Raw genomic sequence first — 17,762 nt, forward strand, 5'->3', positions numbered from 1 at the left:
GCGCCACGGCCCTTCACCCCACGAGCACCACGTTGAGACGGGCACCGAGCACCATTCCTCCGAGCACGTGTGATCAGTGTGTGGGCAATAAATCACCCTCCGGGGCTCTTTCTATCAGTACCGAGTCTGTGTTCTCATTCACCCCGCGACAGTATATATACAGTATATATATATGTGTGTGTGTGTGGTTTTATTTATAGTCAAGTATAATAAATCTATAATCTTCCATATTCTCACTAAACACACAGTTTAGCCCTAATGAACCGCTGCCAGCTTTCAAAAGCCTTAATTATAATGGCAGAAATTATGACAGCGCACAAGGTTAGGCCCAATATTCAGAGCTGTCTGACCTGCATGATGGCATATGAAGCAATTACAGCCGTTTCAGTTCAATTGAGATATCCCACCAAAGAGAACAATTACTGTACATTTAATGTAATTCCACACACATTTCTCTGCCAGAAACATGCAAATGCTCCTGTAGTGACAGCAGAAACATCCAAAACATGTGCTTTAGTGAGCAGCTCATTATAAGCGGCTCAAATCGACAGTCAGATGCAATTAAGAAAGCAGGAAATCAGGCGTCTGTCTCTGCGGAGAGCAGCGGCCCGAGCAAAAGCCACGAAGCAGATTTCATGCTTCACATGTAGTATGAGTTCTCCAGTCTGTAATCACACATGTGTAACTGTATTTTACAGTCTATAATTAAGAGAATGACTGTATTCTACACACCTGCAGCAGCTGCTGCACAATTTAAAGATATACTTCTATTATAAATGCTATTCGATTTTCTGTTCTGTTTTGAGAAGCACATCTCTATTGTTTTCTTACTGTTTAAATAAATTAATCTGTTAAACTGTTTAAAGCAGTGCTGTAGTCTGACCTCTGTACAACACTGGCATCTAGTGGAGAATACATGCCATGACCTCAAAACTCAGAATGGAATTTCATCTCTTCAAGGAAAAATTCTCCTAAAATTATTATTATTATTATTATTTTATTTTTATTTATTCACCTTTTCTCATTTATTTAGAGTTCATAATTAAGATTCTATTTAATCAGTCTGGCTAATGTGATATATGAAAATACTGCAGAAAACATTAATGATCCTAAATTAAACATATATAATGTGTAAAAAAATACAGAATGTGATTTTTATCTCAAATGAATAGTTCACCTAAAAGTATATGTGCATTTTATTACCATTCCTTCATTCATTTAAATATAATGGTATAATGAATAGCTGTTGATTGGTTGATTGATTGGTTGATTGATTGATTGATTGATTGATTGATTGATTGATTGATTGATTGATTGATTGAAGTGAGAAATTGAAAATAATGTCAGAATGTTTAAAATAAATACATTTATATATATTTATTTATTTTAATATTTTAAAGATTAATTTAAATTAAATTAATTTATTTATTTATTTTTGCTATTGGACAGGCCTCGATTTAATCATTTATTTTAGTTTCACATTGAAACTTTATTTAACTGTGCTATATGAATGAATTTTTCAGAATAAAGCAGAAGTACACCTGTAGAGTTAAAAACATCTTTGCTGTTCCTGCAGTTATCATGGTATTAGTGTTCTGCGGGTCTCTGGTCTCAGCGGGCATCTCGGGTCAGGAGCAGATCTGAGCGAATGATCACTCTTCCCCATCAGATCCAGCTCAGCTGCCACACGGCTTTTCCTGAGGGATCGTCACTGTGTTGCCGCACTGAAGAAGAGATGCTTCAGAGAAAAAAATTGTCCTGAGTCACAACCTAAAGCCTTTGTTAAAAACATCTTCGCTGTTCCTGCAGTTATCATGGTATTAGTGTTCTGCGGGTCTCTGGTCTCAGCGGGCGTCTCGGGTCAGGAGCAGATCTGAGCGAATGATCACTCTTCCCCATCAGATCCAGCTCAGCTGCCACACGGCTTTTCCTGAGGGATCGTCACTGTGTTGCCGCACTGAAGAAGAGATGCTTCAGAGAAAAAAATTGTCCTGAGTCACAACCTAAAGCCTTTCTGTTGACCCATAATGCAGCTGAACAGATGGAATTATCAGAGGTTTACAATTTCAAATTCTGTGCAGAATTCCGACATTTTAATAGTCTGGATGTGGAGGGATGCATCTCACGAAACATAAAGAATATTATATTTCAAGTTATATTTCACCCCAGAAACAAAAGAATAAATTTGAAACTTAATTGTAATTTTAAAAAAGAAAATGAAACCTATTTTAGGATTATAATTTTTTTAATGTGACAATTACACTTTTTTTTTAATTTGCATAAATATAACAAATATTACCACAATGTATAGATTTTTTACTATTTAATTAATGTATATTTTTTCTGAAATTACAATAAAAGATAAATAGATCATATATTTTTTCTGAAATTACAATAAAATATAAAAAGTTATAAATTATTGTTTTTTCTTTCATTTATTCTTTTTTTCTTTTTAAAGATGTCTATTTTAAGACTAGTAAAATTGTTGTTGAATTTATTTTTATGACAACTACACACATTCTGCCAAATGTTTCAGTTTTTTTTAATTAAAGCAGCATAAATACAACAAATAACACCACAATGTATAAATTCTTAACAGTTTAAATAAAATATAATTTACAACAATGAGAATTTGGGGGGAAATGTTGATAATTGTCATGAAAATTAAGTCAGAAAGCACAAGGTAATAAAGATACTACAATAAAAATGATACATCTATCCTTATTTTTTCAATTGATTTTGAAGTGAAATACATTTCATGACATGTTTCGTGAGATTCACTCAAACATGACAGACTGATTGAATCAATCAATCACATGAAATGGATCTAGGAAAGAGGAAGCAGTTGAATCTGAATGAATCCAGAGCTGAATCATAATCAGAGAGCTGCTGTTGGATGGGTTATGATAAATGTCTTCCCTGCAGAAGCGTTGCAATGTCCCGCTCCACCTCTTCAAATGGACAATGAGGATCATCCCTGAAACAGACAACTCAACAGAGTTACAGATGCTAATTGCATTCACTTATCACATTGCTTTATGAAATACTTCACTCTGACTGGTCAACCATGGCATTCTGTTGAACCCTACCATATCTGAGTAGGGTTTAGGACACGAAATGCAGATTACTCTGAATTAGGCACCTTTTGTAGGGCACTCCGTCTGCGGTGATGAGAAACTTCTCAAAGTTCCGTCGGATGTCATTGGCTTTAATGGGAGAGCTTCCTGATGTCTCCAATGACTGGGTTAACAAACGGCAGAGTTTCCTAGAAGAACAAGGTCGCAGCAGAAAAGTGTAAGTTCTAAATAGAAATGATCATTTCCAATCGGTGGCCTGTTCTGTACCTTCAGGTAGGCGTATAGAGGATGTTCATCAGAAGATGGGGAAGTTTGGGAGGAAGCCTCGTCCTGGTCTCACATACTGCAAAGCATTCAGGGTTGCATGGTTCTCCTCTGGGAAGAGCAGTTATTACTGACAGTCTTCAAATTTTAAAGCAATTTAAAGTCTCTTCTGCTTTCCTGCTCTTCTTCTATTTGATCAAAAATACAGTAAAAGCAGTAATATTGTGAAATATTATTGCAATTTCAAATAACTCTTTTCTAGTTCAATGCATTTTAAAAATTAATTTATTCCTGTGATGCAAATCTCAGTTTTCAGCATCATTACTCCAGTCTTCAGTGTCATATGATCCTTCAGAATTCATTCTTGCTGCTCAAGAAACATTTCTGATTATTAGCAATGTTGAAAACACTTGTGCTGCTGAATATTTTTGTGGAACTGAAAACCCGAGGCAATTTAGGGAAAAAGAGGACGTATGGTCACCCTAAACTTTATCTTTAGTCATTTTTAGATGTTTGAAGACTTGTTTATCACACATACATACACAACGATCGGTCTGTCTGGCATTCATTTGGCTCTGTCTGTCTACATCCATGACATTTATCTTTTCAGCATCCCTTCTTCTTCCAGGTTGTTAGATGGCAGCAGTGAGTCACCGACGTATTATTGAATCCGTAGCAGCAGAACCCGGATGAGCCGGTCAGCTGTTTATCAATCATGATAAATAATGTGCGCGGATCAGAGGACAGTATCAGCATGGATCAAAAACCTGAAGAACGCACGCAAAGCCAAAGCCACAGGTATATTTCATAAAGAGAGATGCAGGAGTTTGTGCACGGATTCAGAAAAACACGCGCGTTTGCTGACTTGCTTGCACAGACAGACAGAGATGCATCCTGTAAATGCATGCAAGCAGCAGATCAACATGAGGTGTTTTATTCTTTTATCAGTAAATACTGATTTTCTGTGATATAGTGGGTGCATCTGCATGTTAAAACTAGCTGTCATGTCAGTGTGTCCATAAGACAGTTGCTGTGTTGTTTTGTATGCATGCATGTTAAAGGAATAGTTCTCCCAAAAATTGAATATTTGCTGAATTTACTCGCCCTCAGATCATCCAAGATGTAGATGAGTTTGTTTCTTCATGGGAACTGATTTGGAGAAATGTAGTATTCCATCACTTGCTCACCAATGGATGCTCTGCAGTGAATGGGTGCCGTCAGAATGAGAGTCCAAAAACTTTAAATTGACTTTAAATTGTCATTTCTGGACACTTCCTTACTTCCTCCAGTGAAAAAGTTCATCTCATGTTGTCTCTCACATCAAAATCCACCCACATATTTGTTTCCAGCTGTTTTGGCTTGTAAACAGTGCTTGATCTGTGCAGATTTCTCTCCTGATTCAGACAAGACGTTTTTTTTCAATGGAGGAAGCGTTATTATGGATTATGGACTCATATTTTGGCCGGAAGCGGCGGTTTGAAGTTGAAAAGCCTTAATGATTTCTTTCTTATAAACATGCAGCTTTTCACTTCACAAGATGTTAACTGATGGACTGGAGTGGTGTGTATTACTTGTGGATTATTGGGATGTTTTTATCAGCTGTTTGGACTCTCATTCTGACGGCACCCATTCACTGCAGAGGATCCATTGCTGAGCAGATTTGTGATTGAGGTGTGTGTTTTGTGACAGATGTCAGCTGCTGGACCTGCCGTGGGAGGATGTGTTAGTTACACACGTGTTCTGTTACCTGCCGCTGCGTCACCTGGTCAGCTTACAGTGCGTCAGCAAGAGCTTTCGTTCTCTCATCCAGGTGTATCTGGCCAACTGCCGGAAGTTTGACCCTGCACAGGTGAGGGAAAAAACACTTTTGTACCTATAGTATTTCACTTTCAGATGAAATGCACAAGTGTTCTTGCTGTGTATAAGTCTGTTTGACAGTTTAAAGCACTCCTTGCCCTCTCAAACAACTTATATATTTGTATTAGGGATGCACCATACTACCATTCAAAAGTTTAGGGTCAGTAAATGTTTTTTAAGAAGTCTCTATTTACCAAAGCTGCATTATTTGATCAAGAATACAGTAAAAATGGTAATATTGTGAAATGTCATTACAACTTAAATATCTGTTTTCTATGTGAATATATTTTTAAATGTAATCTATTCCTGTGATGTTTTGCTGTGTATTATAAATTATAGTTACTGAATAAAAAATTAATTTCTTTAAAAAAAAAAGAGACCCACTGACCCCAAACTTTAGAAAAGTACTGTATATCAGTTCCGTATCAAATATTGGCTGATATTAGAAGTTTTTAATTTTAACAGTATCAGTTCCTGTTGGTTTTGTGTTTGCTAATGTGTCATCATCTAACACTCATTTAAAGTGAATATTTAAAAACGTTCATTAAACTTAAAATTAATATCCATTTTCCATACTGTACATTATAATGTTGTTATACCCAAATTAACTTGCAGCATTAAAAGCAACTGAATTTGTTTTTTTGTGTTATTTTTAGTTTATTTAGAGAAAATATATCGTTTTTAATTGTAATTTTAATATCTGCTATTTATTGGTTATCAAAATAATTATAAGTTTGTGTGTATTGACCTGAATTTTAATATTGCTGTTATGCTGTATACCTAATTTGTATATACGTCACCCTGGACCACAAAACCAGTCATAAGGGTCAATTTTTCGGGTAACACTTTACTTGAAGGGGTGTGCATAAGACTGACATGACGCTTTTGTGCTCCAGGGTCACATATTTGAAATTTGTGGAATTAACAATAATATAATATAATGTAATTGTGACCTTATTGAAAAGAAAAGGTATTAATTTCTTTAAAAAAAAAAAAAAAAACGTACTGACAAACTTCTGAGAGAACCGTATGTAACGTGTGTATCAGCATATCAGTAGTTTTACATTGTACCAGCATTTCAGATCCAAGGCTGCTGGAATATTGGGCAAATATTCTCTTTTTCATCAATCTTGCATACTGTCGTTCCTGTGTTTCTCCTCAGACGGGGCCTCACATTCCTAAAGAAGCCTTTTGCTCAATGCTTCACCACAACCAAGTTCTCCACCACCTCTGCGTCAGCAACTGCTCTGATTGGATCACGGACAAAGAGCTGCTGCCGGTGATTGGTCAGAACCAGCACCTGCTGCGTGTGGACATGCGCGGCTGCGTTCACCTGAGCCGTCACGCGCTGGTGGCCGTGTCTCTGAGCTGCCCGCGGCTGCAGCACCTGAGCCTGGAGCACTGCGAGTGGGTGGACAGTCTGGCGCTGCGCAGCCTGGCCGATCACTGCTCGGACCTGCGCTCGCTGGACGTCACCGCCTGCAGACAGCTGAAGGACGAGGCTGTGTGCTACCTGGCGGGGAAGTGTCCGGCGCTGCGCTCGCTCTCCGTGGCTGTTAACGCCAACATCACGGACACCGCGGTGGAGGAGGTGGCCAAAAAGTGCAGAGAGCTGGAGAAGCTGGACCTCACTGGGTGCCTGCGAGTGAGAAACGAAGCCATCAGGTGCGGCGGGTGTTTGTGGATAACATGCAGCCGGTTTTAAAGCACATATCTGATTAGGAATGCATGATTTAGGGAAAAATTAAACGTTGCCGGGAAAAAAAAAACTAATTGCAATTTATAAAAAAAAAAAACAGCTGCTCAGTTTGGCCAGGAATTAGATAGATAGATAGATAGATAGATTATTAAATGTAACTAAATTTAGGTTCTAAAAATATGTAATTTAATAATAATTATTATTATTATTGTTGTTATTATTACAGATTTTTATTTGTTATTATTATAGGTCCTGCTTCTTTATAAGACTGCAAAATTTAATAAAATTGTTATTATTATTATTATTACTACAGATTTTTATTTTAGTATTATTATTATTATTTTTATTATTATTATTATTATACTGTAGGTCCTGCTTGTTTGTAAGACTGCAAAATTTGACCATAAATGTAGTGATTATTTGTATATGACTAAAAATTAATACTAATAGTATTATAATAATAATAATAGAATTAATGATTGTTGTTGTTGTTATTATTACTAAATTTAAGTACTAAGAAAACTAATTTAGTAGCAATAATAAGAATCACTATCATTATTTATTGTATGTTTAGTATTATTATTAATAAATTAAAATACCAATAAATAAGAAATACTACTATTGTAAAACTTTACTGTAAAATAAAACAAATTATTTAAGAAAATGTATTATATGACAGTAAAATAAAAACAATTCTGTTTATTTCTTTATTATTATTATTATAACTAAATCAAAATATGAAACAAAATTGCTATTGTAATATTGCTCTGTAAAATAAATATATTTTTGAGATGCAATGATTTTATTTCACAGTACAACTGTAAAATGACAACACTAAGATTTATGGCTGTATTAATTTCTTAATTTTCAAATGTGCCATCAAGAGTTTATTTTAGCAGAAAACCGCAAATAGGGTTTAAAGCTTAGCTGACAAGAGTCCATTTATAAACACTTGTTACTACAAATTTGGGAAGATGTTTGGTGCATGTTGCACATTATAAGCGACCCAAACTCAGAGCCCTTATCGAGATGATTAATGTGGAGCAGCATTTCCTGCAAACCAAGCTTTTCAATAACTTTTGTTTATCTGTGTTCAGGACGTTAGCAGAGTACTGCCCCAAACTGCAGTCTCTCAAGGTGAACCACTGTCACAACGTAACCGAGTCCAGTCTGGGCGTTCTGCGCCGGCGTAACGTGGACATCGATGTGGAGCCTCCCCTGCAGAGGGCGCTAGTGCTGCTGCAGGACGTGGTGGGATTCGCTCCCTTCATTAACCTGCAGATTTAGCACAACAGTCCAGAAGAGGTGAGGTACCAGATCAGAACTGGCAATGAACTCAAAGCTAACCTATGTTTCTGATCTCCAAAAAACATTTTATACTTCTAACCTTTTATCAAAATGTAGTGCCTCTGGTTAGTCTGTCGCTTTAATGTAGTTAAGTTAGTGGAAGCCTGTGTGAAATGTATGTTTTGTTTCATAGGTCCTCTCTCATCCACGATACTCTGGAAGGCGACTTTTGAAACGACACACTTTTACTCCAATGCAATATCACAGAAGACACAACAACAAATCCACATTTCAAGTGCTTGATTGTTTCAGTGTATTTTAGCAATTAAGAAACTTTCTTTGGTTTGAAACCAAGCTGCAGGCTTTCAGAATGACGACTCGAGCCAGTCTGGTCCCATTGTTAGTGGTATTTATGATAATCATTAGAAGGAAGTTCTTATTGAAGCAGCTTTATGTTTTCATGCAGGAACCAAAAGATGTGTCATTTTGCACTTATGAAATACTGAAATATTTGCAGTACATCTGAACATTACAGTCCTTCAGCTTTACTGGACCATCAGAGTTTCTCTCAGCTTCATTAGACAAATCTGTAAACGGGAACGCAGATCTTCCTTGAAATAATCCAGAGAGCTATCAAGTCGTGTTTTACAGAAGCTAACTGGCATATTTAGAGCTCTGTGTTGATTTAATTCACATTAATCTAATAATAGATAAGAATGGCATCATGTTTAGGAACTATACTACATTATGTATATAGGAATCTATATACATTATAGATTTTTATTTAAATGTGACTTGTATGGATATTGATTCATATGCACTTTGAAACCTCAGTGTGAAAAGGATCAAAGCTGGAAAATCAATATTGGTTCTGATTTACTTCACAGGGTTGCATTGTTTAAATAAGACAAATCTTATAGTATATTTAATATTGTTATCAAATTGGACTTTTTGCTGGTGTTTCTCTGTATGTTGCATTCATAATATTCCATCAAGATCCTAAATTTACAGAACTGAAACATTTATAAAGTATGGCCAGGTCTGTATGTGGTTAGCTATCACTATGTGCTTATTTTGTACGCTGGAGGACTTTTAGGAGCTCTGTATTTGTTGCTTTATGAGTATTTCAAGGAGTATCAAGATACTGTAACATGACATTTTTTTTTCTTGGATAATTATTCCACATTTGAACAATATCACGATGGTATATGATTTTTGCACATGCACTGTGCTTTAATGTGCTTTGCTTTTGTATAATTCTGGAAATGTGTGGTTGTGAATTGAGTGCATAAATGTTTTATGCAAATTGCTGAGAAAGTATAAAGTCTTATGCAATACGATGCTTTGAAATATTATCTGGTCTTTCTTGGATCGCATGGTATGTTAATGCAGTAGTTGACCCAAAAATGAACATTTGCTGGAAATTTACTCACCCTCAGGTTATTCAATATGTAGATGAGTTTGTTTCTTCATCAGATTTGGAGAAATTTAGCATTACATCACTTGCTCAGCAATGGATCCTCTGCAGTGAATGGGTGCCGTCAGAATGAATTTGTTTCTTACAAACACACTAAATATGTTAACTGATGGACTGGAGTGCTGTGGATTACTTGTGGATTATTGTGATGTTTTTATCAGCTGTTTGGACTCTCATTCTGACGGCACCCATTCACTGCAGAGCATCCATTGATGAGACACTGATGCAATGCTACATTTCTCTAAATATGTTCCTGTGAAAAAAACAAACTATTGGACGGACCAAAGGTGAGTACATTTTTTTTTTAGCTCATTTTCACTTTGGGGTGAACTATTTCTTTAAAAAAATAAGACGTTTTAACCTTTTAACTCTAACTTCATCACGCTATTTAACCAGCAGAGGGCAGTGTTGCCTATGCTTTCGGATGGATGAATGGCTTTTATTAATTGTAGGATGGAAGTGGAAATTTGCATTGATTTACAAATACTGTTTCTGTAAAGCATGGGTTTTAATGTTGAAAACGTTATTTTTATGGTTTGAATGGGTTTGGATCATAGTTATGAAGGCAGAGATGCCGAGGAGTTTGACTTGAAATCTTGCACGGGTTCAAATGCTGCTCCTGGTGCCAAGAAAAGGAGATTTACTTTTGATTTATACACAGAAACCCTGCTTGAATCCTGAAACTCCATGTGCCGTGTCTTTACTAGAAGTAATTTGAATTGAAAGAAGGTGGTGTCCTAATGACCTGAATTACAGAATTATCAGTCATATAGCTTTATTATCCCTGTTGAGCCCTAAAACTCAAACCGGTTCTGGATTGTGTATAGAAGTCAGATTTAATTTATATGCATCTGAAAGGCATCTGCCATTTGTTATTCAGCACGTTTCATAAGCAGTGCGTGTTAAGACAAATAGAAAATAAAAAAGGTTGATTTAAAATAAGATTAAGGTAAGCAAATGTATGAATAAAAATTGACATTGAAATGGTCTCATCAAATTCACATTTATACTATATAGGAGTAATTGTAGAATCTCTTGTACAAATAGCATGTCAAAAAAGTTATGTAAAAATCACAAAATCTCTTTTTTTTTTCATTTCTATGATCTGCAAAAAAATGTAGTTAAAAGTAAATAGCCTAAATACAGAAAAAAAGTATGACAGCATCCAACTGTACATATTTTGTTATATTTATTTGCAGTGCTGGGGAAAGTTACTTTTAAAATAATGCATTACAATATTGCGTTACTCCATAAAAAAGTAACTAATTACGTTGCTTAGTTACTTTTTATGGTTTCACTGTTTTAATTCATTTTGATGAATACTAAATCTGTTTTTGTTTTTTTTTGCGAGTGGGATGAATTAATGCACATTCACATTTAGTCTAGAACTACAGTAGCTTCATTTTCAAACATCATGTAAATGGGAAAACAAAGTAACTGGCGTTACTTATTTGAAAAAGTAACTCAAAAAAGTAAATTAAAAAGTAATGCGTTACTTTACTAGTTACTTGGGGAAAGTAATCTGATTATGTAACTCGCGTTACTCGTAATGCGTTACCCCCAACACTGTTTATTTGTGCCTATACATTCTCCTCAAAGACATTCTACTTTCTCCTCAAAAACGGGTCTTTCAGATCTTCTGTATTTTTCAGTATCAGAAACAAATCACTTCTAGTGTAATAAACGTCTCTTTACCCTTTATTTTCATAGACTCACGTTATTAGTTTGGGATCACAGGCGGTTGTTTGGGGTTTGTTTTCCTTGAGATTCGACCTGAAAAACTCGTCACACCTGTCGGTAATTTCAGCACGCGAGCACTGAGCATGCGCGCTGCGTCTATACTGGAACACTAACGCACTGCATACTACATAGAATTAGCGCGAGCAGAGAGAATGGCGATTAACATGAAACCGGGCGGGGCTTAGCGGACCACACAGTAAATTGTCATAATAATATTTATTTTTACTCAAGCTGTAGGGAAAGCTATTAATGTCTTGTTAATTATATTTCAAAGGATTTTCTCTGTCTTGTCAGCATATTATTTTCGTTGCTACTGAATGACCGTTTGAATGCTTTGATCTAGCCTATAAATATACCAGGCTAATTGTAAGCCTTACTTTACATTTTTTTTTTTTTTATTATTATTAATAAGAATATTAAGAAGATAAAGAATAATGCCATCTTCATGCAATCTGTAAACAAACAAGAGCAATTATTTTCGCTCTCTACCTGTTTGTCTTATTTTTATATGTGATTTGTCCATTTGTAGCTACAAATATTTGTATTTATACATTATAATTTAAAGTGATCATATCTTAATGTTTAATATTTAATTTGTAATTTTTTTGTCACGTGGTGCATGATACTTTTCCCATCGGTACTCAAGATGGACCAATCACAGTCAATTTTGATTAGGTAGCATAAGTGTTACTTTTTTGTAATCGATTTTGTAGAGATAACTCAAATGAATTGTAATATGCATGTCAGATAATATGCTTTAAAATTAATACATTTAAACATGCTGTTATTTTCCCGTAACTTTTACCTCTTGAATTGATGAAAGAAAGACAGTGATGTCACGAAGTAGCTACCTGTCTCATTTCCCAGCGCTACTCCGTACGAGCCAATCACAGTCAACTGCGATTACCAGTTCATTTTTTTAGTAATCGATTTTATGAAGATAACTAGAATGAGTTTCAATATGCATATCGGCCAGTATGTTTTCAAATCAATATATTTAAGCGATTATACGGTTTAATACGGTATAAATGTCCCCAATATCTTTGACTTAAATTCCAATGCACCTCAAAAGAGTATTCGTCTTAATGAGCCACTACGCGCCCCCTGGAGGAAGAACTACCAAATGTAACAGGTAACAGCAACGCTTTCCAATCCTCCGTGCGTACTGCACTACTAGTAGGAGTAGTATGGTAGAGCGTGATTGCGAACACACCTCGTGCTCTTACCGGCGGGGCTGATGTCTGACTCTATTAGTTAGACACACTCAGTTCCCTGCTGTCCTTCTCATTCCCCCGTAAAACACGAGTGCAAGACAGAGTCGAGGAGCTGTCCACTTCAGCACCGCCAGCGGGACTGTCCACACAAACCCAGACTGAGCCTCTTGAGCATGATGATGATGGTGATGAAGATGCTGCTGAGTGCATGCGGACTGCAGTAACACACCAGCAGCAGACCCGCATTCCTCCATCCATACAGCCACCTGAACCTCCGGTAAGAGTTTCTCTTGTTTCATGCGTGTCTGCTGGCGTTTACACGCAGCTGATGTCCTGATGCATTGCCATGCTGTTGCATGCAGCATGCAGAAACATTGGAGTCAGTCCTGGGAGAATGTCATATTCAAACACATGCTGGATCAGTGTTGGTTTCCACGAGATGTGGCCTGAGGTTCCTTGTCCTAAAGGACACCGGACAGGCGACCTTTAAATGCTTAAATAAAGCTGGAATATGTAGGTTTTGGGGGTTTTAGCTGTCAATAGGGCAATAATTTTGTAAGTTGTTCATTGGAATCAACCAGTTGATCATTCTAGGACGTTGAGGTCACTCAGATGCTCTGCATCTATGTGAATGATTTGATGTTGTTCAGATGTGGCTGTTTGATTTTATTTAAGGCTTAGATATCTAGTAGATGTTCTTTTCTTCCTTTCTGATGTGCTGCTTGTGTTTGGATATAAAACCCATCATAAGTTTTTATGATATCAGCAGTTTGTTTTTGAATGCTTGTTGAGAGGTGAAGTGTGTTAGTGCTGTTGTAATGGATGATAATGCAGATATATATATATACACAGTACAACTTAATAATGAGAAAATGTGATGTACAAAAAAGGCTGGAACCAAGTATTTCACACAATATTTCCACAAATGTACTATTATATATTAACTAGGTTAGCTAATTAGCCAATATGTGGCTCTTTTGAGATTATCTGGCAACAACGGTGTCCAATTAATACAAGTTTTAGTTCCCCCTTGTTTTTTCATCAGATTTGGAGAAATGTTGCATTACTGTAAATCACTTGCTCACCAATGGATGCTCTGCAGTGAATGGGTGCCGTCAGAATAAGAGTCCAAACAGCTGATAAAAACATCACAATAATCCACACCACTCCAGTCCATCAGTTAATGTCTTATGAAGCCAAAAGCTGTGTGTTTGTAAGAAACAAATCGAATATTAAGATGTCTGGCCTGAATCAGGAGAGAAATCTGCACGTATCAAGTGCAGTTTATAAGTGAAAACAGTCCAAAACAGCTCTAAACAACTATCTCAATGGATTTTGACATGAGAGACAACAGGAGATGGACTTTTCCACTGGAGAAAGCATGATTATGGACTCTTCTTTTAGCTGGAAGCAACTGTTTGAAGTTAAAAACATCTTAATGTTAGATTTGTTTCTTACAAACACACAGATTTTCACTACAAAAGATGTTAACTGATGGACTGGAGTGATGTGGATTATTGTGATGTTTTTATCAGCTGTTTGGACTCTAATTCTGACGGCACCCATTCACTGCAGAGGATCCATTGCTGAGCAAGTGATTGAATGCTACATTTCTCCAAATCTGATGAAGAAACAAACTCGCCTGCTGGATGGCCTGAGGGTAAGGATATTTTCATTTTTGGGTGAACTAGTCCTTTAAGTTGTATTATATCGGCCTTCAGGCATTCTGCTCTCTAGAAATCAATGTCTGCACCTAACATTAATATATAATGCCAATATACAAAACATAATGAGGACAAATGAGACTTACGCGGCATTTGGAATATTATGCTACACAATATTCACTTAAAATGCACTCAAAACATCAAACAAAAATGGTACTGCTGGTATATTTCACAATTGGCACAAGTAGAAACTAACACTTCTGTTAATCGGTCAAGCCGGTGTGGTTAACAGCTGATGCGATAACCTCAAATTGTCCAGGAAATTGGCTGATTAATTATCCTGGCCAATACAGCAGTGTATCGTTAGCGCTGTTGAAAGCTGTTAGGTCTCATTCAATCGTTCGGTCTCTGTTGAAAGAGCCGTGTTTCTCTCTGTCTGGTTTTGGCGGTTACAGCAGATGCTGTCCTGAGAAAGACATGTGACTCCTTAAGGATGATGAATTATAGTGTCTGACACAAAGCTGCAGGTGCCGCGACTGTTCGGGATACAAATGGCACGTCCTTTACCACGATGAGAGAAGGAGCGAGAAAGCAAATGGATAAAGAGGTAAACAGACAATCAGATGGATAAAGTTATGAGTCATGGCTTGTGTGGTCTGTCTGAGGGTCAGCTCTGATGTTTTGTCTTCATCTATTGATGTCGCGCAGAGGGTTTCAGACAGCTTGAAGAAAGACAGATATTATCCTGAATTGATGAAACCTCTCACTATTTATTCTGTTCGACCTTTAAAACTCCTCACGTTGTCGTAGTTGCTCCTTTTTATCATAACATACTTATCTTTGAGCTTTTTGACCTCAGTTTTGACTTCATTTCAGATGTAAAAGAAGTTTATATGCTGTACAGCTGATGAAATATAGTTATCAGCATATTGTGACATGCATATTTTTTCCCACTGTTATCTTCTGGAAATTGTGTAAAGGCACGCTGATGCATTGTTAGTAAATTGGCACAGTAATTTAATCAAGTTATTATTTTTCATGAATGTCCTTAAAGCTGAAGTGTGCCATTTTTTTCAATGCGAAAATAATTTGTTGAGGCACATTTAAGAGTAACCCATTTGTGGCTGATTTCCCTGAAAAGCATAAACGTTGTGGCACATTCAAATTTTTTAAATTGCTTTTATTTGCTTGAACTGCCCAACACACCAAAATGATCTCAATCGCTTGAGGTCTGTTTTGTCCATCTAATGTATGACAGAACCAGTGATTGGAAAGCCTGTTTGAAAAGTTATTATTTTTGCTATTTTCGTTTTGTGATGAATGTGGCACCAAAATTACACATTTCAGTTTTTCAAAAGTAACAGACAAGAGTGCAGTGAATTGCAGAATGTATGCCATTATGATGCTTCCACTTTTCTGTATATTCACACTATCATTCAAACGTTTGTGGTTGATAAGATTGTTTTTTGAAAGAAAGAAATGTTTTATTCAGCTAGGATGCATTAAAACGTTCAAAAGTGACAGTAAAGACATTTATAATATTAGAAAAGATTATTTTTCAAGTATGTGCTGTTCTTTTTAACTTTCTATTCATCTGTGAATCCTGAAATGTTTTAAATTATAATAATATATCACAATATTTCTGATTTTACTGTATTTTTCATCAAATAAATGCAGCCTTGGTGAGCAGAAGAAATAATAATAAAAAAAGAGCTTAGCTACTCCAAACTTTGGAACGGTTATGTATATTTACTTGTTTGTAAAAAGATCTCATCTTTACTTAAGATATGTGTTTCATGACTTTTCATCGCCCGTACCAGCCAAAAACTATTTCTGCTTGGCTGATTTACTTTAGTAATTTTTCGTAAATGTGTGTGAAATAACTATTTATTTACATTCAGCAAATTTTTGTACATCTTCTTTGTCATCATTAAAGGGGTCATATGATGCGATTTCAAGTTTTCCTTTCTCTTTGGAGTGTTACAAGCTGATTGTGTATAGATAAGATCCCTCAAGTTGCAAAGACTAAAGTCTCAAAACCAAAGAGATATTCTTTATCAAAGTTAAGACTCTGCCACGCCCCCCTAAAACGGCTCGTTCTAACACGCCCCCACATATCTACCTCACTATGTGGAAATATTTGCATAATGCCGCCCAAATGTTCACGCAAAGAAATAAGGCGTGGTTTCAGTAACCGCAGTTAGTGTTGAAGCAGCATGTCAGGGAGACGAATAATGATCTTTAAAAAAGCATCATATGACCCCTTTAAGCATTATGTAGGTCATTGGCCACAATGGTTTCTAGACATGAGCCTAATCTCTACTTTACATCACCCAAAATTCAGATTAAAACAGTCCTCGTATCTGCTGTTTATTCTAGAAACTGGATCATACTGCAGGTTTATTAGGGATTTGGAAATCAGGTTAACATGTTTGCATGATATATAATTGTATAATCAGTTATACCTGCGCTCACTCACATTATCAACACCTATCTTCACTCTGGTACATTTCCCACAGCATTCAAGCAGGCTCGGGTAACCCCACTGCTTAAGAAACCCTCTCTAAATCCCGTACTTTTAGAAAACTACAGACCTATTCTCAAACTTTAAATGGGTAAGAAGCCTGGCTCGCTTGGTTGGGTGCCTGGGCGTGGAATGCGAGACGCCTAGTGGGCCACTTTTGGTAAGCAGAACTGGCGCTGCGGGATGAACCGAACGCCGGGTTAAGGCGCCCGATGCCGACCAACTCTTTCTTGCACAGAACAACCTCCTGGACAGCAACCAATCTGTCTTCAAAAGTGGCCACTCAACTGAGACTGCACTGCTCTCTGTTACTGAAGCCCTGAGACTGGCAAGTCCTTAGTACTCATCTTGCTGAATCTGTCTGCTGCTTTTGACACAGTGAGCCACCAGATCCTCCTGTCCACCCTCATGAAGATGGGTGTCTCAGGAACCGCACTCCAGGGGTTCAAGTCTTACTTCTCTGGTAGGTCCTTCAGGGTGTCTTGGAGGGGTGAGGTTTCTAAGTCACAACTTCTTGCTACTGGGGTTCCTCAAGGCTCAGTGCTTGGACCACTTCTCTTCTCCATCTGCATGTCATCTTTAAGATCTGTCATTCAGAAGCATGGCTTTTCCTATCATTGCTATGCTGATGACACTCAACTCTACTTCTCATTCCAACCAGATGATCCGACTGTAGCTGTTCGCATTGCAGCCTGTCTGACAGACATTTCTGGCTGGATGAAGGTTCATCACCTTCAATTCAACCTTGCTAAGACAGAACTGCTCGTGGTCTCAGCCAACCCAGCACTTCATCACAACCTCTCTATACAGCTAGGTTCGTCAACCAGGTCAGCCAGGAACCTTGGAGTTGTGATGGATGATCAGTTAAGCTTCACAGACCACATTGCTACAACGGCCCGGTCCTGCAGATTTGCCTTATACAACATTAGGAAGATTAGACCCTTCCTAACAGAGCAGAC

At 36.9% G+C, this 17,762-nt stretch overlaps 1 protein-coding gene and 1 pseudogene across 1 annotated transcript; one reads left to right on the forward strand and one right to left on the reverse strand.

Moving 5' to 3' along the window:
• Nucleotides 1-2,850: 2,850 nt before the first annotated feature.
• On the reverse strand, nt 2,851-4,058 carry LOC107667873 (epididymal secretory glutathione peroxidase-like; annotated as a pseudogene).
• On the forward strand, nt 4,032-9,271 carry fbxl15 (F-box and leucine-rich repeat protein 15). The gene is made up of 5 exons (XM_016459464.1): nt 4,032-4,139; nt 5,031-5,190; nt 6,361-6,863; nt 7,995-8,202; nt 8,378-9,271. Exons 1-4 carry the CDS (start codon nt 4,057-4,059, stop codon nt 8,182-8,184), a joined length of 936 nt encoding a protein of 311 aa, XP_016314950.1. The 5' UTR covers nt 4,032-4,056; the 3' UTR covers nt 8,185-8,202; nt 8,378-9,271.
• Nucleotides 9,272-17,762: the final 8,491 nt, after the last annotated feature.

Source organism: Sinocyclocheilus anshuiensis, unplaced genomic scaffold (genome assembly GCF_001515605.1).
Source record: "Sinocyclocheilus anshuiensis isolate Anshui unplaced genomic scaffold, SAMN03320099.WGS_v1.1 scaffold493, whole genome shotgun sequence".
NCBI lineage: Eukaryota > Metazoa > Chordata > Actinopteri > Cypriniformes > Cyprinidae > Sinocyclocheilus > Sinocyclocheilus anshuiensis.

What these genes read in the sequence shown, in the direction of transcription:
- fbxl15 (XM_016459464.1), top strand. Translation starts at nt 4,057, where the DNA reads ATGATAAATAATGTGCGCGGATCAGAGGACAGTATCAGCATGGATCAA. An exon ending in ACGCAAAGCCAAAGCCACAG is followed by an intron (nt 4,140 to 5,030) that starts GTATATTTCATA and finishes GTTTTGTGACAG; the next exon opens with ATGTCAGCTGCTGGACCTGC. An exon ending in GGAAGTTTGACCCTGCACAG is followed by an intron (nt 5,191 to 6,360) that starts GTGAGGGAAAAA and finishes GTTTCTCCTCAG; the next exon opens with ACGGGGCCTCACATTCCTAA.